The following is a 24,805-nucleotide window of genomic DNA, read 5'->3' as shown; positions in this document are numbered from 1 at the left end:
TAATATGTGCTCGATAATCATCTCTAGAATTCATTCTCTAATTTTAATTTGCTTAATGTCTACGATTACATTGGTAAGGCACTAAATTAAAGCACTGTGTATCTTCACATGCACACACCAATGCGTCAATTGCTTGATGCACTTGTTGTGCTTTTTTTAATCTAATTTCAAAACAAAAACAACTTACACTGTCGTTACATACATACATAGGTAAACTCTATATACATACACAAGTTAATTGTATGTGATGGGGTGAGAGATTTTCGGGTGCGAAATAAAGAGTATTATTTTGTGATCACCATCACATAAAACAAAACAAAAAAAAAAAACTTTGACTAGCACTTTTGCGCCTGCCGCAAAGGCGCGCAATTTAACTGGGATCATAGAAGTAGACACTGGGCGACCAGGGTTTCTCCGCACCAACCAACATTTCAGGATGAGCACTAACCACAGCCTGGCTATTGTTGCCGCAACCTTCTCCAGGGAAATCTTGGCCCACAGCCTGAGCACGCAGCACTATCTGATGGGTCTTGTTGACATCTACATTGGCCACAACGGCAGCCTCGTGACGGAAACTATAGAATCGATTTGTCAAATGGCCATCCACATAAATCTGAAAAACCATAAATATCAGGGTTATATATATTTCGAAGACTGATTAAATCATTGAAGGCTTACCTCATAACCGGCAATTCCAACACAGTCCAGCACCTCCCATCGAATGTAGAGAGCTGTACAACCCAGATTGGAAACTTCGGTAATGGTGACAGGAAAGCTTTCCCGAGGTGGTTTATCCAAGTCTCGTGATCGTTTAACATCCTGAAATTAAACGGATAATTATTAGTAACTTAATAATCGATTTCTTGGAATTATCTTACCTTTGGCTTCGCCTTTTTCTTGTTCAGCACATGATCCATGGCATGCAAATCGACAATAATGGAGTCAATAAAGAATTTCTGGCAAACAGGATGTTAAAAGGTAATACTCATAATTAGAGTTAATTCAAGGATCTTACCATTTCGCAAACGGGATCACACATGGCAGCGTCAACGGTCTTGGACACCGATTTGCACTCATTCTCGCAAAGCAATGCTCGACAATGGCAGCAACAACAAGGCTCTGGATGTGGTTCAGGTACACCGTGTTGTAGGCTCTCTTCCTCGTAGTCCTCGTCGCCAGTATGGCCCCCATCCTCACATTCTCGCAGAGCTTGCCTTAACAAAAGCTCGAATAGTTGTCGCGCTTGCGGACTTAGTGGTCCATTTGGTATCAGCGCAGTGTCCCTATATTGCTCCATCATCTTGCATGGATCTGGGGGAGGGCAATCAGTGGGACATGGACCATCCTCAGTATCAGGTAGATTGGAGTCGCCGACCATTTCCATAAGCTGTTGGCATAGTTCACTTTCGGTTTCGTTGTGCTCTTGTAGAGTCGCCATAGCTTCATCATCGTCATCATCGCACCAACCCACAAAGACATCGGATTCGGACTCGCTTAGTTCTGCTTCATCTTCCATTTGAGCTTCTTCAGAATCCATCACGGGAGGCTCGTCCAACTTGGGTGTCTCGAACGGTCTGAAATCTGGGTCCAATTCGAATCCACCGATTTCCTTCAGCGGCAGTGGCTTTGGTTTTGATTTCTGGAAACATTTTTTCATTACTTCCTCCAACTGGGCAAAACACTCTGAAAACTTATGCTGCTTTTTGGGTTCATTTATTTCCACGGCTTGTTGTCCGTCGTTTTGGCCGGCGCAGCATTCTTCAAAAGCTGGAGTAGGTGGCGCCGGTTCATCTTGTGGTGCGACGGCACATTCAGGTTCTTGGGCTATCATTAGAGTTAACTCTCTAAATAATTGCTGAATCAATTTTGGGCGATCTTCTTCATTGCATTCACAGTCGGCTGCATTGCTCAACTGCTCGATCATGTCCAGAATCCGTTTCTTGCGTGTGACTGGTCCTGAATCTGGCTTCTTAGAACTCGACTTGCATACGATAATATGGCTAGATACTGGTACCGAGCGAAAGGCGCTATACTGTTCACACATTGTCCCTTCCTGCGCCTCTTTCCCTAAAGAATGTCCAGAAACTGGATTACAGTGGTCGCTATCCGGCCTCACATCAGAAGAATTGCAAACGGCCAGTGTAGGCTGAGATTTTGGCTCATCCTTTTCTGGGCATTCACAACTGGGCCCACCTATGAATGCTGTTTTCAGTGAAGGCTCTTTCGAAGTATAGCAACTGGTTGCTATGTGTCGTTCAGATGTCTTATTTCCTGTTGTTATCAGCAGATCCTCGGAAGTATGACAACTGGTTACGATTGGCTCAGACTTGGAGCTTTCGATTAACGCTTTTTCCGAGGGCTCTTTGGAAGCATGGCAACTCGTTACAATTCGTCCAGATTTCTCGATAGACGCATTCGACGAGGACTCACAATCTCGATAGATTTCGCCTGGGTGTGATTTTTGATTATTGGCCACAGACACATGCTTGGATGCACTCTTTCCTGGTGGATTGGATAATTGGGAATGGGCGCTTTGTTTCGTCGGGCAAACACATCCCGTTTTACTGCACTTTAATTCAAGCGTCCTCTCTGATACACTTCGTCCGCATGTGGCCGGCTCCTTATCCCGTTGAATGTGGCACGCAGCTTTCGGATGATGCGATGAACTGCATAGGCATGTAATTTTATCCACCACAGAACGGGATCTTGTGGTACACGAGGTTTGCTCTTCGCATCCGAAAGACGGTTGATTATACAATTGAAAATTTTGATCACTGGTCTGGCAAGGATTGACACTGTGATTACTAACGCCACATGCTTGAGGATTGGCATCAACTTTGCTAGAGCATGTGGGAACACTGGGCTGTGACTTTACGGTTCTGACACTCTCAGCTGGATAATCCGTCTGGCAACTAAGTGTCATCGGGTGCGACTTCTTCATGCTTGACTGCGACCTGCATGTACACACTCCACGACTGGTCCCTGGACACTGATACTGAGTGGGATAGTGAAATTTATCCATGGCATAGACTTGCGTCTGCGATGCTCTGCCCGTGTTTGTATTCTTTTCTCGATCCAATATGTACTGGTCGTGAATGTATGAGGTCTCCGTTTGGGAGGTTTTGGCATTAAGTTCTCCCCCGATAATCTCGTCGCTACGGGTGGGCGAGTGGTGGTCGAAGAGATATGAGGCATCCGTTTGTGATGGCTTGGCTAGCGAGTCGGAGTCACTTCTCTCCTTGATCCAGTGATCTCTCATATATGATTTATCTGTTTGCATTTCCTGGTTGCGGGCATCGGTGGCGGCTTTGTAGGTGATGGTGGGTTTTAATGGTCGCTCATCTTTCATATACATCAGAGCTGGGTAATCTGTGAATGACAAGAGCAGAGAAAACTCAATTAGGTGTGGTTGGAAATTGTGCACATTTTTATTATTATTGGCAAAAACAGGACGAAGTAGATAGCTGGGTTGGGGTTAAATGTTTTAATTAATAGACTACGCTGGGGAGTGTTGGGGTGGTGTTTGCAATTCCTTAATCTCGGACAGATGAACTTCACGGCCACGTGTAATATTCGGCATTGACCACATCTCACAGTTGTATAGCTCTAGGAACTTGGCCTCTGCTTTCTCGCGACACGGACAAAAGTCAAAGTATGATGTCTGACTGCAATTCTCTCGCTCGTCAAAGCTGCTAAATATGGTGCCCCTCTGCACACACTTGCACACCTTCACATTGATGTGCTCGCGATTGTCGTCAAAGGAGCGACGCCGCCAAGGACACTGACAACAGCCACAGTTGCCAGGACAAAACACATTGCCTTCTTCGTCCATGATTGGGCTAGGATGGAAGCGGCAAGGCGAACAGTTCGCAAAATCACAGTGTTGCGGCAGAGCTAGGTAATAATGTCTATCTGTTGAGATTTCCCTCTCTGGCTCTGGTTCCGGCTCCGGAGCTGGTGACGATAATGCTGGTGATGATGGCAGATCGGTTATAAGGCCAGATCCCTCTTCGTCGACGGCGAACTTATTCACATACGTCACGGGCTCTGCGTCGGATTCAAGTTCATGTTCGGGTGAAGGCGTGAGCGGTGGCGGAGCGACAACTATTGGCATCCGCAAACAACAGATGGATATCACATCGCGTTGCTCGTATCGATTGGGACACGGCATCATACAAGTGGCTCCAGTACATTTGCATTCACTGCAAAACCTGCTGTCACCGTAGCTTTCTAAATGGTTATTAGTCTCCGCCGACAACGAGGCTGAGTGAATGGTGTCGCAAGAAAACATGGCATATTGTTCATTGGTGGCGGCATTACCTGAAGCGGGCTTTGTTGCTTGTAGTTCATGGAGTTGAAATGGCGGCACTCCTACGACCGGGGCAGACGATTCGCACGGGCATATGGAACGCTGGTCCTGCAAAGCAGATGTCAGCTCGCCACTCTGCGGATCGAATTCCAATGGCATTTGCACAGTCACTGGTCTACCGGTCATATTTTTTTTCTTATCACTGATCAAGCGTGCGGTTATCTCCAGCGTTGCCTCACATGGCCTATTCCATCCTTGGCCTGTTTTGTCGAAGTTTTTCAACAGCATTTGAGTAGCATTATGGGCCCTCTCCAAGACATCTCTTATGGCATTCGGATCGTCAAATTTAGACACATGTTGCGAGTCCGAATCCCCCACACTCAGGCAGTCGTAGTACATTTCCTGATCGCTGCGAGTCGCCTGGAAATTCTCGCCACGGAAGAGTAGTCGTGTTGTCTCCGATTGTGATTGCTGTTGTGTCAGATAGTGAATTCGATTGCAATTGTTGGCGTTCCTGCATAGACCAGCATCAGTTCTCTTCGAGCCATCGTCATCCATATTGTGTTTCTTTCTTTATCTCCAACTTGTTTTCCTAAATTCACATTAATTTTGAAATGAATGTGTTCTCGCCTCGAATAATTTGATCTAAATGAAACACAAACACACGAAGTATTGACAGTATACACACACAACTGTCACAATTTGGAATTTGGAATTTGAATTTGGAATTCTTAACGAAGTAGGCGGGTAAATATGTGTTTTAGTGATTATAAGTGCAGGTTTTCCTCCTGGCTCCAACGCACAGTGCGACAATGCAATCTATTTTTCCTGCCCTTGTCACATAAACATTTACGAGGCACCGCAGGTTCCAATGATTTGGGCTGATAGATTTCCACATTTACCTGCCCGTTTAGTGGGTTCAGCTCGATTGGCAACTTCAGGGTTACAGGTTCTCCACGCAATTGACATTGACAATTCTTGGGACACGAACAAGTCTCTTCGGCATGCAAACGTGCGTTAATCTCCAATGTGGCCGGGTAGAAACGTGGGGATCTATGATAGGGAACGTTGTCCTCGTTGCCGGATTGCCCGTCTCCGCCATAGCATCGCAGCAACATTTTTGTGGTCAAGGCGGCACGTTCCAAAACGGTTCGTATCTGTTCAGGATCATCGAAACGTATCAATTGCTTTGCAGAGGCAGTATCCTTTTTCTTATTATCATCACTGTGAGATCCATCCCCCACAGCTTTCTCAGGTAATTCCGACACATCCGAAAAGTGTTCAGTATCGCTATCACTCAAACAATCGTGGAAAATGTCCTTAGCATCCATTTCGAGCGCTTAAATTATATTAATTTTACTAACAAAAACTTGGAATTTTCTTGAAATTGCTTTTAAACTGACTAATATAGAACTTTGTTCAGATTATAAATCTAAAATTTGACAGATAGTTCGCAAATAGCTACAATAAAACATAATCAACACAAAATATTTACTGAATAATTTACATCATCTATGTATATATATTTCAAGTAACACACAAAAGCAAAAACTATGGCCACAGCGTAATCACTCTTCGTCCGTAGTAAAGATCATGGAATTGCGACGTTCTACCGGATAATAGAGAGTACAATAGTATTCGGATTCGATTTTACGATTATGGAAAGCAACGATGCGGCTATTAACATTTTCCTCGAGATCCGCAAGCATCGTGGATATGTTTGGTCTAAAGGCTAACTTGAGCGTTTCAATACAGTTCACTACAGAAACGAATCCTTCATAGCTTTCCCATGAGTCACGTGATTCATATTTCGGGCACGGCTTATCCGTATACAGATTCTGTAGTAATTCCATATTATCGCGAAATTCTTCACTACTCTCCCATGCTTGGAGAAGCCGCTCCCTGAACATGTCCACCTTGAAATTGCCCTTGACGGCATCCTGTAGCAGTTTAATAAATCTTTGAGTTCGTGTCGGTAGCAAAAGAAGACGATGCTCCACACCAATATTGTCCGCTTGCATGCCAAATTCTTCGGTAGAGGGTTGGACCTGAATTGTCACATCCACGATAGACGGAGACACTTGAACTTCAGAACACTGCTTTTCTATTGGATCGGTCTGGGCTACAGCAACGGCTGTCCATTGTCCACATTGGGGAGCCAAAATCGCAGCATGTTGGGATTTCACAGAGAGCAACGATTTGGCTGAATGAACTGTATGTACCGAAGCCACCGAATAGAAACTACCATTAGAAAGCGAGTGCTCGAGATGGCGGGGAAGGGCACCACTGCGACGGGCTCGAACTCGGAACATCCGACGATAGATGAAACGTTTGCAAAGTTTCCGCTTGCGCCGCAACGAAATGGGCTTCTCGGCCACCTTTTGATTTTCCAGTTCATCGAGTTGTTTGTCATGATTGACGAACTGCATCATAGACGAAGGCACTTTGCAAATATGGTTTTCAGAATCGCCAAGGGTTAATCCCACAGAAAAGTCACCCATATCTTCCTGCTGGCTGGTGCCACCGCCTTGAGAACGCGCCGATCCTCTGGGCCTAGAGTTACGTCGACTGGGACTCGATGGTTGGGAACTCCTGTGACTTGTCTGAGAGCCACGGCGACTGGTTGGCTGCGACATGGAACGCTCTGTGATGCCCTGGCTAATTGTTGGCTTGCTAGATTCGGGCTTGTCTTGATCCAAATCCATTTCATCGCATGGCTTGCAGAGGGCTTTGGCGGAGACTTCGTCTCCAGACTGACACAAACATGCTGTACTCACCTCGGATGGATTCTTGGCACATAATAGGGTGTCAGCCAGCTGCTTGACACTGCAGGCTATTGTCTGGAACTCCTTGTGGGTGGGCAGCTCTCTTTCGCGACGCTGCAACGAGAGAAAGGGAGAGAAAAAAAAAGATAGTGTGAAAGTCATTAAAGAAAAATGAAATTGGAATAATTGTGGATTCCTTACCTCAATATCCCGCAGGGCACAACCCAAACCTTGGCTAGCTGTTTGCAAATCTCTAATCTCATCGCGTTTGGCTCGTTTGGCCGGACTGTCATACAGCTCATCCGCGAGACTGAATCCCTCTGGGCATACACCCAGTTTTTGTTCCATTATCTGGCATTGCTCCTCCTTTGTCCTGAGTTCGTCCTCGAGGCAACGTGTTTTCTCTGTGGCATCCTTCAGTTGCAACTCCATTTGACCAATTTTCTTTTCCAATGTGCCAACTTCTTCTTTAAGTTCCCCATTTGTCACCTCAATGTGCATGAAATCCTTTTTAAGGCTATAGATTTGATTGCGCAAGCCGTCAGTCTCCTGTTTCAGTTGCTCTTCAGTGTTATGTTGCATCTTCTTCGAGAAACTCAGATCATCGATTAAAGCCTGACTGCGCCGTCTCTCATTTTCCAAAGCAACAGCCAGAGGCTGTTGCTGTTCCGCCTCCAGTTCCAGTTGGGCCTTACTACTCTCCACACTGCTTTGGAGCGTGTGATTCTCCTCTAAGAGATCGCGATGCTCTTTGGTTAAACGCACCAAGCATGTTTTCAATCCATGCTCGGCCTCTTCCAACTGCTGAATCTTCTCGGCGGCGGCACGAGCATCTTCGCGCAAACAATCCTGCAGCTTGGCAATTTTTTGCTTCAGACAAACTTCTTTGGCGCGATAGGCTTCCTCGCGCTGTTTATACTCCCGCTCCAACTCCACCCAATGCGAGTCGGCTGTCTCCATGGCTTCGTAGTGACGTGAATTGACTTCCTTTAACTGACAACGAAGGCTCTTCACTTCCTCCTTGAGATAGCTCATCTCGCGGCACGCACATCCATCGGTTTCTATATTTCTATTAGGTAGCTGGCAGTAGGTTTGCTTCATAGTTTCCTGACCACCCTTTAAATGAGGCAGTCCATCGGCGTCCTCGGCACAATGTGATTGGGTGGGATTGATTGTGTCGGTTGTGGTGGACATTTCGTTACCCATTCTGGCTATATCCCAGAGGCGATAAATCAACAACAATGGCAGGGAGCGTCGCAAACTGTCCAATTCTCTCTTGACAGTACGCCTTTCTGAGTGCAGATGTTCCAATTGGGTTTCAGCCGCCCTCAGATCGTCGCGTAGAATCGCACACTCGGCTCGACAGTCCTTGTACTTGGCACACAGAGCTTCTTTACCAAATTCCAATTCCACGTTTCGCTGCCGTAGAATCTCTAACTCCACTTCGTTGCGTTGTAGATGCAAACGCGTGTCGTTCTCCGCCTCTTCGAATTCACACTTGGCCTCTTCAATGGCGGCGTTCTCCGCGATAAGTTGATCTTGACGATCTCTCAACTCCTTCAATTCCTTTTCCAATTGCAACTCGCGCTGCAGACGTTGGGCCAAGTGTTTGGCCTGGGTCTCTCCACTGCTCTCATAAACCAGTAACTTGCCCTCCAATTGATCCAATCTCTCTTGATAGAACTGAAGATGGGGATGTGGTGGGGGCACAGACAAATCGCATTCCACAAAGACTCCACTCTCACTTAGACTGTTGCTCTGCCAGGCACTGCCAGAATGACTGGTGCAACGTTTACTCGGCGTTGGTGGGGCACTGGGCGTGGCACTATTACTATACGGCTGGACAGTGGCTACAATACGATTGTGCCTTGTACGCTCGGATTTGCTCTGCAGAAAACAAAAAACGAAAAAGACAAAATATTTCACTTTGGTTAAATTTTATACAATCAATTGTTTCAAAAATGTTTGGGGTTGAGGGGTAGCAAGTTTATTTAAAATGTGTATTAAAAGCCATGTAAGGCCATAAATGTTGATGGAAATAAATGTGTTTTTTTTTTGTTTTGGTGTTTTTTAATATTATTTTTTTGTATATGACATTTAAAACTGAAACTCACCTGATCAACAGGCATCCCGGCGTCAAGATCGAGTTGTTGCACACACTGAAGTAACTGCTGAAGACAACGTTTCTCCTGGCCCTCCAATTGATTTGTTGATTTTCGCAAAAGATTCTCCAAACGCTGGCAATGACCCTCGCAGGTGCCGTCCATATCCAACTGGGGGAAGACAATTATATTGTTGGATTTATTTTTAGGTAAAGGAACATGAATATCGTTTTCTAAGACTTTTCTTTCTATCTGCTCGGTGTTTGGAGGGTGATCTATTCATAGAAATTAGCATTACACTGCAATGCTTCGTTGATTTTGTTGCAAGTATTAGGAACACACCTCCTTCACTCTATTCCATCAGTTCATTTTCACTTTACCTATTCGCAATTAAGCGTATGAATTAGATTTTCAAGCTGAACGACTTTAGCAGCAGACTGAAGCAGTTGTGGAACCTAGAGCGTTCGGCTCTAAAAACTAAACGTACCGAAAACACAATCGAAACTAAAAACTCAAAACAGCAATAACAATAGATACAGAAGGAAAAGGCGTGGGGTAAACAAAGGCTAGTTTCAGATAGTATGTGTGTGTCTATATATGAGTAATCGTTGAATATACAAAATAAGTAATAACCAGCCACTTAGGGCCAACCTTATATGCCATCTTAAAAGAGTCTTAGTCGATTTTGGTTAAAACAACTATTATTTGGCCAATTCTAGTGAACGCATTCCAAAGTGGGCGATAATTTGATTTCAATTTTTGAATCCCTTGTGTAACTCTGTGGAAAAAAACCTATAACCAAATTGGAAAGTCACACCACAAATCATTAAGATTTCTGCATAATAACAATATGATTTGCTCTACTAAGACAATTTTTTTTTTGTTGTCTTGTCTTGTGTTTTGTTTTCCAACAAATTACTTTTGCCGTTACAATTGAAACAATTTCCGCGCTTGTTTAGCTACCAAACAAAACTGAGCCAAGTCTAAGCTGCAGCTGAATCCGAAGTTGATGCTCATACACACGAAGCTCACACTCGCACACACACACACACACGCTCACAACAAACAATCTAAGTCTGGCTCAATTCATTCATAAACAGTTTGTGAGTCATTCGCTTTGAGTCGTTTGAGTAGCAAACTAAAACAGGCTTTGAGTGTATTACCTTATCATTATCATCTTCCAATTCCAGTATGTGAAATTCAAGTAGTTCATTCTGTTCGCGTAGTTCATTGGCTTCATCGTTCAACTGCAGCTGCTGCTCCTCTAGGTCTTTGATATGCTGTTTTAGTTCATTGACGGTAAGGGCCGCCTTTTCGGCACCCAGAAGGTCCTGTTTCATCATCTGCAGTTCGGTTTGCAAACGTTCATTTTCCTTGTGACACATTTCCGCTTCCTTTTGCATTTTATCCAAATCCTGCAACTAATTGTTCGAGGAGTTGTAGTGAGAGTTGAACTTATCAGTTTAGTGAACTTACTGTTTGCCACATTACACCGCTGTCGGCTCCACTGGATGGCGGTTGTGGACTAATCGAAGGCGGTGCCGACGATAAAGCTGAATCTGTGTCCGAGTTATGGTCCTAGGAAAGAGGGGAAAATGTAAAGTTGTAGGGTCGAATTATAACTTATATATATGACTCATCTTACCTTAGGCTTAGATGCTGCATTAGTCAGCAGTGTTGTCATCCATGCAGTGGCGCCTTCTACATTTGTTCCTCCTCCTCCTCCTCCTCCGCCACCAACACTTAATCGTACACCTCTCATTTCGTCTTGTTTTGTTTTTGTTGTTATTATTGTTGTTGATTTATGTGCATTTTTTCTATTGTTGATTAGCTCAATGTTCTTGAGTTGGGTTATCTGCAAAGAGAAGAATGAAATGGAAAAATGTCGTGCTTCAGTTACATTCTCTTGGCAAAGTCTTTAACCCAGTTGATGTGTGTTTAAAGAATGGCCGGGCAATTAACAAAAGATTGTGTCTTTTATCATCTAGTCTTTTGCCCCTCTATAAGTGCCTTTAGAACACGCGTGGTCGTGGTCGTGGCCGTAGCCATTGCCGTTCCACTTGCTTTGCTTTTCACGACCAGTTAACAGTTATGACTTGATTTCTTGCGGCAAAATGTTGAGAATAAAAACGCCAAATCATTATGTACGATGGACAGGTATGTGTTGCTTTTGATTTCAACAATGCGTCCAGAGCATAAAAGCGGGTCCCAAGAGTTAAGGTCATTGACCATCGATTTGATTTAGAATCTGTACATAGATCACATTCAAGGAGTTATCGATTTAACGAAAACTATGTCATAAGATTATTTGGCACGGATTGTGGTAACTTTGAATCGGACTCTTTAATAGGTAAACTTATGGTGATCATGCCTCATATACATAGATAGACAGTGACTACATATGTACCCTACTTGTAAGAGTATACAACAATATTTCCAAAGTCAAGACTTAAGAAATATCTTGTATGTCGGACAATCAGTAAAATTAGCTTTATAATTTATAACTAACGGCATTCCGCCTAATCTGTTATGCTGAAAGTGAATAGTTTTTCTTTTGAACCAACTAACCCAAATGCATATTGTCTGCATTATGAAACCCTTTGAGCAAATCTTGTTTTTTTTCCCATGGCAATCGATTTGGTTTACTAAATAAAAACAATTTGATACATAAATTTCATTATAAAACTCAAACATTTGATGCGTCTTTCGCCACCAGGCCGTTAATTTGTCTTAGTTTATCTTATTTTCCAGACTCCGGGGGGCGCACATTACCATCATCATCATCATCACGTTTTTCATGGTCACGACAGAGCCCCATTCCATTCAATCCAATCCAATCCCAAACCCAATCTCTATTCCCCATTGACATGTCAGGCTAATTAGCCCACACTCAAAACCAAATTACTTTCCAATCAAGCACACCTAGTTATTGTATGTTTTTAGTTTTCTTTACTTTTATTTTTTCTTATATTATTTTCTTCTTTTCTTTATATAAGCCTCATTATCGTCATGTTATTATACGCATAATGCAGCATTATGCTAATTTTACACCAAGCTGGAGAAATCATTAATCAATTGTGAAATGAGGTAGGGGTACATATGTACCTACACACACATACACACACACACCCAAAGGAAAAAAAAAAAACGAAAACACAACCAAGTGCAATGACCAATCGTCTCTCTCAGCCATGTACATCCATCCATACATTATCGTTTTCATTTCACAACAGCCCAAAGCCATGAATATCCAAACAGTAATTCGCCCTGATGGCAGACCCAAGACCAAGCCGAGTCCATAACTTGGACTTGGACGTCGCTGTTGGCGGCGTTGGCGTTGGCGTTGGCGTCGCATGCCTGCACGTTGGGAGTCGCGTCAGTTTTGGAGAATTATCAGAATCCCTAACAGTTATGGTGATTTCTTGAATCGAATCCAAAAAGAAAGAACGTTTTATTTAACTTTATAGCTTTTCGTGATTTTTTTATTGGTATTTTGTTTTGGGTTTTTTCTTCTTCTTTTTTTTTTTTTGCGTAACGGCAAGTTAACGAACTTGATCAACGTGCCTTGCAAGTCAGATTAAGATTAGGCAAGTAACGAGGGAGAGAGATTACTTGATGGCTCTATTGAGATGGCATATTCAGATTGTGCTAAATGCAATGCCGTCGTTGCGAGACGACCGATCAAGAGACTATGGATTGTGTGTAAATCACGACATAAGCAAACAAGCCAACTATCACTAGCACCAGCACCAGCACCAGCTTGTGCTATATAAGTACATCTTTGTGTGTATCTATCTATCTATCTATCTATGCATCTATCTAACTATGGTATACAGGTGTTTGTTTGCTTAAGCCACACAAAACCTCACAAGCCGGGCCGAGTGTTTGTGGATGATTTTCCTTTTTGCAGACAGGTTTCAGTCGATTGAGAGAAGACTTGACTGCAATCCGATCCGATCCGTACCGATCCGGCTGCAGTTGCAACGCGACGAGATGCGACGTTCCGGGTTCACTTTGCACGATTACGTGTCAAAGCAGGCAACCATCAAAAAAGGCATCGACAATGCTCTTTATATATACTATATATTGATTTAGGTACATATATATACTTATACATGTTCATATATGTATGTTTGTATGTTGTATATTTTCTTGTATTTGCATTTGGCATTGTAATTCAGGTTTGTTCGCATCTGGACAAAGGCTTTTTTCTTTGATTTGATCTTGCGAAAGCGAAAGTTTATACACGCTAATGAATTATATTGTATATCAGCGGGCGTGGCACCTCAGCTCAATCTTTGGGCACAGCCAAGCATAACTCCGCATCGGGGATAAGCTAATTGAACTAATGAATGGATACTGCTCCACTGTTGACATATGTGTTATCTCATCCATTTATGTGAAATGGCAATCAATTAATCGAATGCCTTTCCCTTCTTTTTCTTTCGTTTGTTATTGTTATTCGAGCCGTTGTGAAGATTATTAAACATTAACAACCGAAAAGATGAAGAGATTACCCCCCACCAGGTTACTTTTCATTTAAATCAACAATATATATATACGTGGGATCAATGTTTGTTTTAAGTTTTGAATTTAAATGGGATCATCGAATATTTAAAGTTTAATGATTTTCATCAGATTCTTTCTTTGTAGCCATGGGAAAATTTGGAAAATTATTTGTAAGACAAGATATACTTAATTAAATGTCAAGTAAAATATATACTTAATTAAAATTCAAGTAAAATGATTATACTTTGCTAGTTTTTATATACACTCATCGAATACTTTGCTTTCCGAGTGTTAATTTTTTACATTGGCATTTCCTGAATTCGATTATTTAAGTATTTGTTTAAATAATCATTGATTGAGTTGTATGTATGGAGTAAGAGTTGTACGAGGGAGTGAGAGGGGGAGGTGTGGGGTTGATTTGCAAATTACCTTAACGTCTCGCCTTTCAAAATAGTAATCCATTTCTATTGCATATTATTTCATTGTTCATTCATAAACAAAACGGCAAACAACAAAAAATTGACGAACAAACAATTAACCGCAATTTTCAGCTTAGTCTCTTAGTTTTCACCGTGGTAATTTCACTAAAACATTAAAATTTATAGACACATTCGCCACAATTTGCATATAGTTCAAATTTCCATTTCAAACACACCCCGTTTTTGTTGTTGTTGTATTTTGGAGTTTGTTTTTTTGTTAGTTGGTTTGTTTTTTGCCTCTTCTGTTGTGATTACTTTGCATATTGGAAACGTCTATGTCTTGTTTTTAGCATCATCATCATCATCATCATAGTCATCGTCATCATGATTATATTAGTCTCTTCGCTTTTACTGTCGTTTGACCATTAACCGTTCAGATGAGGATGACTAAATTTTTGCAGCCAACATAGACCCAAAACAACATATCGTATTTAAAATAGCGTTAACATTTCTTTTAAAAGCTTTTCACTGACCCCAATTGGTGGCCACACCACACCACACAGACCCCGGTTTTTACTCGTAGTTTACAAGATGAGTACTCGAGAGTGTACCAGTATCCCAGCAGTTTGTACAATATTTATTTATTGACACACTTAGATGCATTTGAGCTATGCAAATGAAGATCTCTGTCTCGGCCACTGTCTGGTTGCTTACTGCCCCGACTTGGGCGAGTGTGGATTGGAAAAATTGAACCGATAAACAGCAATTGAGATTGCTCTGTGATATGCTTCGATGATCTTACATATGCTGAGGCATGATGTTAGATGATGATGGCGATGAAGTATTCCATATTCTCGAATTGGCCGATAAAAACAATTTAGTTACTGGCAAAAGGCAGGCGCAATTAATGAACTGTAAAATTGAATTCATTCATTGGAACGAACGAACGAACAGACGGACGGACGGACGGACGACTTTACTTTCGGTGGGGCCAAAAGGCAATTAATTTTTGCCTAATCTGGGGGGGTTTGTAGTGCAAATTTGGTGAAATTATGAGTTTCAAAAAAACACAGAAAAAAAAAAGAGAAAGACAGGGCAAAACAAAACACACCAACAACAACAATACATAAATCAAACTGTAAACCATATACACACACACACACACACACAATCACACATACAGGTTCAGCGAAAAAAAGGTATAAGGTATATGGTTGTATGGATAGGTTTTTCGGTTGTCGATTCCAAAAACTATTCCGTGGTATTGTATCATGTAGTCATTCAATGGGGCATTGTTCGTAGGTTTACATTTACTTTTTAGTATTTTTCGGCAGCGATAGACAACAATGCAGTTGGTTTACTTTTCAATTGGGTCTAACAACAGATTCTCACACACACGCACACACACACACACGCACACATACAGCAGAAATTTCACCTAATTATGCACTCGTTGAACTCTTTATATTCAGCATTTGATTTGTAATTTATTATTTTTAGCCCACACTTGACACCTGACGAATTAAACACGAACCACCGCAATACGGGGGCAATCTCCGGAATGGCTATCAAATACGCGCGCGCACATGCGCACCTGCGAACTGAAACTGAACTTCACTTCACTTCCACTCCATTCATGCGAGCTGCGTCGACAGCTACAGCCGCAGTCGTCGTCGACAGCGGCGTCACCTCTCTCACTCTCTGCAGAGAAAGTGAGTGTGCGAGGTGCAAAAACAACAACGCGAAGAAGAAACAACAAAAAAACCGGCTTCTACCTGTGTGCGCTCTCCATCATCACTCTCTCACACTTTTTCTCTCCCTCGATCCACTTGCAACACTTGCGCTGCTGCATCGCATTTGCTGCAACTAGCAGGTTTTGTTGCTGTTGCTTGATTTACCCTGGATACCCTGCTTTGCAATGGGAGAAAGGTGTATTAGGAGCATCCATATTACCTTTCTATGGCAAAATCAATCGATTTTCTCAAAGACAAATTGTTGATGTACACATCTAAATCTAATCTAATCGACATGTTCTAGTATCAAATTCGTGGGAAAAGTAATCAAGAATATCTAATAGAGCTGTAAACATATTTCAGCTTTTAGCCCACTTAAAAGTTCTTAACTTAGGCTAATATAAGTATGCGTATACGTTATTTTTACTTGAAAGTGTTTAATTTACTTTCGAAAGATTCTTCATATAAATTTGAACACTTGGTACGAGGTGTCTAAAAAGTCGATTTCAATTTTTGGATGTTGGTTGTGTTTTTTTGTTTTGGTTTATTTATTGCCGCGGCGATTGTTGTCTTTGGCCATTCTCATAACTAACGTAAAATTATATCATAGATCATGCCAATAGTGCATAACCAGGTACAGATACAGATACAGATACAGATACATGCAGGCAAATGCAGATTGCGATACAGATACAGATTAATATCGTTTATAGTTTGCAAGCCGGTGGCACAAGTTCAAGTGCCAAAATCTCCTGCCCCTTCCCACACCCACTCCCAAATGCAGACTCCTGTATATACCAATACCTATCGCATGTATATAAGTATATATGTATATGTATTTACAATGTATATATGTGTATGTGCACTCACCTCAGTTGTAACTTGAGCCTGGCTTATGGGTTCAGTTTCGTTTTTAACTTTTATTGCTGTTGTTGGCTTTTTCTCATTGTTCGTTAAGGGTTTCTTCTTTGGCTTTTGGCTCGTTTCGTTCGTTTTGAATTTCGTTTCATTTGGTTTCTTGGGATTTTGCAATATCATTAAATCCTTCTTCAATTGTCCTATATTACGTTCTTTGGTCTTGATTTCCTCTAGCTGCAACAAGAAGCCAAAATACAAAGCATTTAAAATATGTGTGTGTGTGGATAATTAGTTAGGCTATTTAGTGTACACAATGTAATCGAAAACGGTATGTAAAAAGTTGTCTGATCGGTCCTCCTCTATCTTATCCCCCACCTTATTCTCCATACTCGACCTGAAACTGAAACTGTACTTAAGCCGTGCGGTGCGTAACTTACCAAACGTGTTATTTCAATTTTGGCTGATTTTTGTATGTGAGTCAATCGGTTTTCATATGCATTTTTCAATTGCCGCATATCGGCAGCCTTGAGTCTATCAGCCTGACCAATAATCTGCAAAAAATTCTCATTACACTATAATATACTGGTTATTTGGTGAGTTTGGAGCTGGAGCTGGAGCTGGGGGAGGTAACAGCCATGCGGTTAGTTTGCACTTTGCGATTAGTTGGCCATTTCCATTAACCAAACGAGACAACAAGAAATAATATTTGCCTAACGTCCTTTATCACAATCACAAAGCATTAACCAAATTGCCATATTGAAAACTGGACGATGGGTATAAAAACAAAGAGCTTCCATTTCATATATGTCACACTAGTTCTTTAACTTTAGCCAACCATGTCGGGAATCGGGTGGAATTTCTCGCTTCTGCTACTTCTGTTTCTGGCGATTACTGATGATGCAGATACATATAATATTCGCATAAATTCAAAACAACATTCAAATTTACTGCATGAGGTCAGCAAGATTTTGTGTAAGGCTAAAATTAAAGTGATTTATTCTTACTTTGAGAACCAAACTTCACATCAATATTCAAGTCAGTTACTACGAGATGTAACCAAATGTGATATATCTTACATATGCCTCAGGTGAGAGAGTTAAAGGAACTAAGGAAAATTATAGGAACTTAAATTCTCTACTTTGTTTGTTTCGTTTCAACAGATCACAAAATCAAGTACTGGAAGTGGTTAAAGATGATGGCATTCTAATGTACATGGTAATGACTATAACCAACATATCGCAACCCTTAGAGTTATCCCTGATACGCAAAAAATCAGCCGCTAAGCATTTGTCGCATGTTTTTTTATTGGTTCGAGATGCCCACAGCGTAACCCAAGCCTGGATGCGTGCTAGTTTTCGTCAATTCTGGAAAATCTGGCTTCTTAATATTGTGATTGTCTTCTGGCGGGAGAAGCGATTGCATATCTATCGCTATAATCCCTTTACGGATAATTATCTAATAGCCGTTGATCAGGCAGAGCCGGGACATATTCCCACATTGTTTGAACTTTTTCCCAAGACAATACCGAATATGCAACGCAAACCGTTCAGAATGTGCATCTATGCGGACGATGTAAGAGCATTTTATGGATCGAGGGGTGAGATTTATGGAACAGACGGTCTAATGGCATATTATTTGGCTGAGAGACTAAATGCCACAATGATGGTGACCCGTCCCCAATTCTATCGCAATCACAATCTCACTTCCGATATTTGTTTCATGGAGGTGGCGAGGGAATTCGATGACGTTGCCATGAATATACGTTTCTATGCGCCGGATACATTTGACAGGCAGGCGGAGGCCACCATAGCCCACAATCGTGATGACTTGTGTGTGATTGTGCCAAAAGCTCAGGGGGCTCCGAAATTCTGGAACATATTTCGCTCCTTTCAGCTCTGGGCGTGGCTGTTCATTTTGGGTTCAGTGTTTTTGGCCTATATATTTTGTCAGATAGTGTATCGGCATCATAACGCCCCCCTGGAAGTGGGAATGCAACTATATGCTTGCACTCTCTCACTGCCCTTATCCCATGTACCAAATAACTATTCATTAAGGCTCTTTTTGATCTGTTGGCTTATATTCGGGATGCTCATATGTACAGCCTTCAAGGGTAATTTGACCAGTATGCTAGTATTTCAGCCATTTTTGCCGGACATCAATCGGATTATAGATCTGGCTTCATCCAATTACCGTATAATGGTACGACCAAGACACACCAAGCACATTAACCATTTCCTCACATTGGGCCACGAGCAGGAGGGACGAATACGAAAACTGATGCTGGAGGTGCCAGAGAAGGTGCTCTTCGATCATTTCGACGAGAATGACGTGTCCTATGCATACTTGGAAAAATATCATATTGCCAGGTTCCAGGTGCATGCCCGCAAACACACACACTTAGGGCGACCCTATTTCCATTTGATGAACAGCTGCCTAGTGCCGTTTCATGCCGTCTATATTGTGCCCTATGGATCGCCGTATTTGGGTTTCTTAAACAAACTCATTCGCAGTTCACACGAGTTTGGATTCGAGCGGTATTGGGATCGCATTATGAATGCTGCGTTTATTAAGTGGGGGGCAAAAGTGGTTTCCCGCCAACGTCACAACAGCAATGACGATCCGGTTGTCCTTAAACTGGAGCATTATCAAGCCGTGTTCTTTCTTTGGGTAATAGGAATTCTGCTGGCTTCATTTGTATTTCTCTGGGAGTGGATCATAGGCAGAATTTGGCGTGGGCAAGCAAATGCCATGCATATACATACATAGAGTTAATTGTTTAGACGCGACACTTACCTGGCTTCTCTCATCCTTAGTTCTGTTTGCTTCCTTTAGCACGGCGATTTCGTTAGTCAGTCTTTGAATTTCATAGTTAATTAGGCCATCGGCCGATATATATGTGCAGTTGCCCTCTGGGGCAAATTCGTTGGGTTTTTTTGCAACATTGCAGTTGCTTTTCTTAGTTGTCTCCAGCGTTTGCTGAAGCTTTTTAATCTCAGATTTCCATTTGCGACAATCCGCATCGTTTTGAGCCCTGCATAAAGATATTAAAAATCAAATAAGAACGAACTGAATAAGGCATTTTCATTTCACTCACCTTAAGGCACGCACTGCCCCACGTTCTGTTATCAAAGTGGACTTTAATCCATTTACTTCCAAGCGTAGTTGCTCTGTGAGGGCATTTAACTTCTGTATTGTGTCTAGATTCTCTTGCAGCTTACGCTTAACTCGTTGCGGCGGAGCAGGATTGGTTGTGGTTACGCCCCCGATAATTACAGGACGCTCTACGTTGTTGTTGTTGTTGCTGCTGCTAGTCGTCTTGACGGCATCTTTGGCAGTCGTAGTGACTGGGACAGTGGCCGACTCAAAAGTGCGGGTATCCTTGGCATGCAATTTGCCTCTACAATTCAACTGAATACCCTCGATGCGGGTTCGTTTCTCTTGATTGACAGCATCACCAACGGATGTTAGCGATGCACTCAACTTCTTCTTTCGCTTTAATTTGTTTTTGCTGGCGCCGACCAATAAAGTCTGCCAATTTTCGTCGTTTGGATGGTGGACATGGTAGCTCTGTTTTGCTCCATGTTCTGGTTTACGCTGTATAGCTCCATTATGGGAGTTACTCTCATTGAGTACTCTGCTAGAGGTCGTTATAATGATTTGATTTTCAGCCATTTTTATATTGATTTGGTATGATGATGTATAAAAATGTCGCCGTCGTTTTTAAATTATAAATTAAATAATACAAAATGGTGCCGAAGCTGCATATGTGGTGTTTTTTAATCCGTCCCTACCGAAAGTCTCGTTATATTCACTTGTCGATCAGTTAAATCCTGAAACGCAGCATTGCCTTATTTAAGGTTTATCTGTAAATTAGAAATAATCAAAAAGGGATTACAATTAGCCACGATTTTGCATGGATATTTAAAGATAGAGAGAGGAATCATATCGAAATCTAAAGAGGCTGTACTTTATTTTGGTTTATGTATAACAAAAAAAAACGAATCGCTTGATGTTTACCACACTTTAGTTACACTTATCAGGCTTCTGTTTTAGCCGTTAACTTTTAAGCCTTTTGTTCTCTTTGCTTGCTTTTCTACTAATCAACAAGTACCCCAAGCAACCCCCTTTATTGATTTCTCTCTATGGAAAAAACAGCTTTTCCCTTTTCATGTGTGGCCTGAATGCACTTTAACACGATACTTTGGGGTCTAGTTTATGATAACTAAACCATTCACTCCTTTCACGACTTTTACATGACGTCATGTGGCGCGCCTTTGAAAACAAAATAATTATATACATATATGTATGTATATACATATGAAAGTGTACAGGGGTTTGTATTTCCTCTGGGGGGCCTTTTACACGCAATAAAATCGTATTTCATGAGCACCATCAGCAATATAAGCAACTAGAACGAAATTCCTTAGATACTCATAGTTCTTGCATCCGCTTCTTCAGAAAATATAGTAACTTAGTGGCTATATATAAATATTTATACATGCCTATATGTACATATACATATGTATGTATGAATGTTTATACTTCAATGAGGGCCTCATTATGACGAGTTCATCTAGAGCTCCCGCCAGATCAGCTTTATCAAGGTCGCTGATCTATATATGTATATATATGCATAATAAAATATAGTAACTATGCGATGATATATATGAATGGAAATATGATTGGACATCAGAGCCATCCAATGATGCATTTAATTAAATTAAAATTTATTTAGTCTCAAAAACAACGACACATTAACAAAGTGTTTTGTAAAAAGGCACGCCATGGTGACATCACTTGACGTACGCCCACTCCACTTCATTTTCGAGCATTATGATGAAAGTTTTTTTTTCGCATCTATAAATATTTTCAGACATCTTTTCAATATTTAATGGCATGGGGCAAAGAAAACATATTGCCAAATGATGATGACTCGTTAGAGAAACTGTACACAGTGTGTCAGTCTTGTCTACATACGATTCTCCCACTCTCTTTCCACTGATTCATTCAAGATCACGTATACGCACCATCAACATTAAAATCCTTGCGCAAACTTAAGACCAAAGTTTTCTTTTTTGGCGTGCGTTGTAATTAACATGAATATATATTTTGTTTGGTTCTCACTCCACCAAATTTACTGGAATTTCGTAATATAAACTTTTCATTGACTTGTTTGTTTATTTTCATTTATTTTCTTGCAGTGTAGACAATGACGTCAATTTGGTTCAATTCACAGTATGTGGAACAAAGAATTTGGCCAATTTTTTACACAAATTTTTCAAAAACTTTACAATTTTCGTTATAAATATATATTATTTCTTGGATTAAACTGTTCACAGAGCTCCTTTTTTAAAAAGTGAGTAGAATTTCTAGTTACGGTTAATAGTTAAAGTTCGTCGAAAATATTTATCTGTATTTTAGTGAGTTATGTTTTTTTTTTTAATCGTAATAGGTAAATATTCTGTTCTTTTTTATTAAAAAATTTCGTTTGCTTAGCTAGAGATCTTTCGTTTCGGCCGGACACCGATTGACTGACTATATGTTTAAAGCTTTCGTAAACTTTTTCATATTTTTTCCATTTAATTAAAGAAGAAAGCTTTGGCATTTATTGATGCAGTTCTATACTACACGAATATATGAGGTAGAAGGGGCACTTGGGTTTGCGAAAAAGCTCTTGCCACAAATAAAAAATATTTGACCTGAAGCCGGAAGAGGCAATTGATTCCATTTTCATAACAAAAACAAACCTATTAATAACCAAAAAAATGTATGCAAATAGCATAAACAGAATTACGATTTATTACAAAACTTGATCGATGATGGACACAATTAGAACAAAAGATGTGTAAGTGTGTGTCTGAGAAGATTCAAATGGAGGAAATGGGGGTGAATAAACTGTCTGTACTTACTCTCATAGTTGTACAATTCGCCTTTTAACTTGATTTGTTTCGTAATCACATTAATGTCAAATCACTTTTACTTGTACTCCCATTTCCATTGTCGTCGATCAGTTCAGAAGTCCCTGAGCAACTAAATTTCCAATTCCACATTACCGAATTAGACATAGAAATTGTTTGCTATTTAAATATTCACATAATTGATATTGCTCTGGTGTACAACTCACTCAAGTTGAGCGATCGGAACAAAACTGAAAAAAGCAAACATATTCTAAAATGGTATAACAGGCGACACGCGTATGCTGCAGTGAGTGGAACATCGCCAAATTTATATAAATAGAAGAAATCTAATTTTGAAGTTTTGAAGAGAAAACGAATTTCAAATAAGCGGCCTGCCGCCCTCCAGTTCCCGGTAGATGGAGCCACAGTGGGATGAAAATATTGCCATACCGACTACAGGCAAGGTGCCAGACCGAATACCAATTAAAAAAGCACCTTGTCTGCGAGGGGTTGTTTTTCGGTCTGGCAATATGCAAAATGTCAGCTGTTATCACCGAACCGCAATTTTTTCGAGGAATTGATATATTAATAAAAAACTATCACGCTCTGAATAAACAAATATTTGCTGTGGTTATAACTCAAGTTAGAAAACAACAAAATGGCAATTTCTCCGATTCTACTGAGGAGGAGCTGGAGGACAGTCTTTTGGATCATTCGGACCGTGGCACGTGTACATTTGAAATCGGCTACAAACTACTAACAAAAAAGATTAAAGAAAATATGATTGGAACAGGGATACTAGGTAAAAGATATCACCCATATATCATATCAGATGTAATTTTGGAGCCTATCTTAAGCAGATTTTGATCAAAAAACCTACCAATGCAAATTTAACAGCGAAGAGTTGGATGATTTTTGCGTGAGACTTAAAGATGGAGAAGTGGAAGCATCCTTGCTAGAAACAGGATCTAAATCGCGTTGGTTGGAGTTCGTTTTGATGCCGAAACTTCTCAGCTGGTGCCAAAGTCATCGGGAGAAAGGCGATATAAAATCGCTTGGTCTTGTTGATGTGGAAAAGTATAACAATTTGTACAAGGACCTAAAAACGAAGCATGCCCAAACCCTATTGGAATACTGGCAGGAAGCCAATGAATCTACAGATCCGCTCAAATTCATATACGAAGATTTGGCCATTGCAGCGTATCTCATCATCTTGTGGAGCGAGACGCAAACCGAGCCACGAGCTTTTGCAGATTTAGGATGTGGAAACGGTCTGCTTGTCCACATTCTTAACGCAGAAGGCTATGAAGGTTACGGCTACGACATCCGAAAACGTAAGCTATGGTCCCTGTATAATGAACAGACGCAATCCAGACTCATAGAGCAGGCTGTGGAGCCCAAGAGTTTTAGTTTGGCGAGCCCCCACATCGATTGGTTAATTGGCAATCATTCAGATGAATTGTCACCCTGGTTACCTGTGCTGGCCGCCAGATTCAACACAAAGTTTTTCTTACTGCCGTGTTGTGCCTTTGAGCTGTCCGGCCTAAAATTCCAAAGACGAAACACAGGCATAAGTGCTTATCAGGATTTCTATAAATATGCCACCAATTTATCGAAGCAATGTGGTTTTGATACGCTTCAAGATCGCCTTAAAATTCCGAGTACAAAACGGTTAGCCCTAATTGGACTCAAGAGAGAATCGCGAGATTATGAGAATATCGTAAAGGAAGAGTTGGAGAAATTTAAGACTAGCGATGAGCTTTGTGTTAAAATTCGGCAAAAAGAGGAAACAGTGCGTAATTGCACTCAAGTGGAAAAAAGCATTATCGACTCATTAGTATTGAAGATCTTTCGCTTGCTTCTAAATAACAATGAGGATCACTGGTCCGGACGTCTATCCATGCGGATAATTGCTCAGAATTTAACCAGAGATGAGCTTAAAGGTATCAAATCCGAGTGCGGGGGCATAAAAACTCTGCTAAGGAACAAACACGAGGTATTTGAGTTTTGTGGAAATGATTTAATTGGCATACGCAAACCTATGAATTCTGGAGTCCTTTCACACAAACTTACAGCCAAAAAGAGGCAGTGTTTCTTTAGACTGCATCATCCGCTTGGATGCCCGCTCAAGGATTCCGATTGCTCTTTTATACATTAATTGTGCCTTGTATACTTTTGAATAAAATATGTTACAAATCGTGCATTTGCCGTGT

General features: G+C 41.2%; 4 protein-coding genes across 8 annotated transcripts; 2 read left to right on the top strand and 2 right to left on the bottom strand.

The window, feature by feature from the left end:
* Positions 1-99: 99 nt before the first annotated feature.
* On the bottom strand, positions 100-22,693 carry LOC6647864 (centrosome-associated protein CEP250). 5 transcript variants are annotated; one of them, XM_015177339.3, is made up of 12 exons: positions 22,605-22,683; positions 19,790-20,558; positions 19,489-19,726; positions 17,133-17,246; positions 16,708-16,929; positions 10,822-11,031; positions 10,653-10,754; positions 10,340-10,597; positions 9,189-9,347; positions 7,276-8,961; positions 7,087-7,188; positions 3,296-3,369 (listed from the first exon to the last, which is right to left on the bottom strand). In XM_015177339.3, the coding sequence occupies exons 2-12, from the start codon at positions 20,365-20,367 to the stop codon at positions 3,355-3,357; spliced, it is 3,684 nt and encodes a 1,227-aa protein (XP_015032825.1). In that variant the 5' UTR covers positions 20,368-20,558; positions 22,605-22,683; the 3' UTR covers positions 3,296-3,354. The 5 variants fall into 5 exon arrangements, with proteins under 5 accessions (XP_002069997.2, XP_015032826.1, XP_015032825.1 ...); XM_047013651.1 differs by lacking the exon at positions 3,296-3,369 and having other exon boundaries at positions 5,772-7,188; positions 22,605-22,693; XM_047013652.1 differs by lacking the exons at positions 3,296-3,369; positions 17,133-17,246 and having other exon boundaries at positions 5,772-7,188; positions 22,605-22,692.
* On the bottom strand, positions 5,066-5,725 carry LOC6648216. Its single transcript, XM_002069963.4, has one exon. The coding sequence runs from the start codon at positions 5,638-5,640 to the stop codon at positions 5,077-5,079; it is 564 nt and encodes a 187-aa protein (XP_002069999.1). The 5' UTR covers positions 5,641-5,725; the 3' UTR covers positions 5,066-5,076.
* Positions 17,878-19,480, top strand: LOC6647865. Its single transcript, XM_002069965.4, has one exon. It carries the CDS (start codon positions 17,902-17,904, stop codon positions 19,459-19,461), a length of 1,560 nt encoding a protein of 519 aa, XP_002070001.2. The 5' UTR covers positions 17,878-17,901; the 3' UTR covers positions 19,462-19,480.
* A 399-nt stretch (positions 22,694-23,092) lies between the features above and the next one.
* On the top strand, positions 23,093-24,793 carry LOC6647867 (probable tRNA (uracil-O(2)-)-methyltransferase). The gene is made up of 2 exons (XM_002069967.3): positions 23,093-23,394; positions 23,453-24,793. Exons 1-2 carry the CDS (start codon positions 23,130-23,132, stop codon positions 24,748-24,750), a joined length of 1,563 nt encoding a protein of 520 aa, XP_002070003.1. The 5' UTR covers positions 23,093-23,129; the 3' UTR covers positions 24,751-24,793.
* Positions 24,794-24,805: the final 12 nt, after the last annotated feature.

The sequence above is a fragment of the Drosophila willistoni genome, chromosome 3R, assembly GCF_018902025.1.
Source record: "Drosophila willistoni isolate 14030-0811.24 chromosome 3R, UCI_dwil_1.1, whole genome shotgun sequence".
In the NCBI taxonomy this organism is placed as follows: domain Eukaryota; kingdom Metazoa; phylum Arthropoda; class Insecta; order Diptera; family Drosophilidae; genus Drosophila; species Drosophila willistoni.
Note: the sequence above shows the minus strand (reverse complement) of the source record. Positions and strands in the feature narration are given on the sequence as shown.

Coding starts and splice junctions, on each gene's coding strand:
- LOC6648216 (XM_002069963.4), bottom strand. CDS start 5,640: ATGGATGCTAAGGACATTTTCCACGATTGTTTGAGTGATAGCGATACT.
- LOC6647865 (XM_002069965.4), top strand. CDS start 17,902: ATGTACATGGTAATGACTATAACCAACATATCGCAACCCTTAGAGTTA.
- LOC6647864 (XM_047013651.1), bottom strand. CDS start 20,367: ATGGCTGAAAATCAAATCATTATAACGACCTCTAGCAGAGTACTCAAT. Junction 19,727..19,789: donor GGGGCAGTGCGTGCCTTAAG/GTGAGTGAAATG, acceptor ATCTTTATGCAG/GGCTCAAAACGATGCGGATT. Junction 17,247..19,488: donor CTAAGGATGAGAGAAGCCAG/GTAAGTGTCGCG, acceptor AATTTTTTGCAG/ATTATTGGTCAGGCTGATAG.
- LOC6647867 (XM_002069967.3), top strand. CDS start 23,130: ATGTCAGCTGTTATCACCGAACCGCAATTTTTTCGAGGAATTGATATA. Junction 23,395..23,452: donor GATTGGAACAGGGATACTAG/GTAAAAGATATC, acceptor TATCTTAAGCAG/ATTTTGATCAAAAAACCTAC.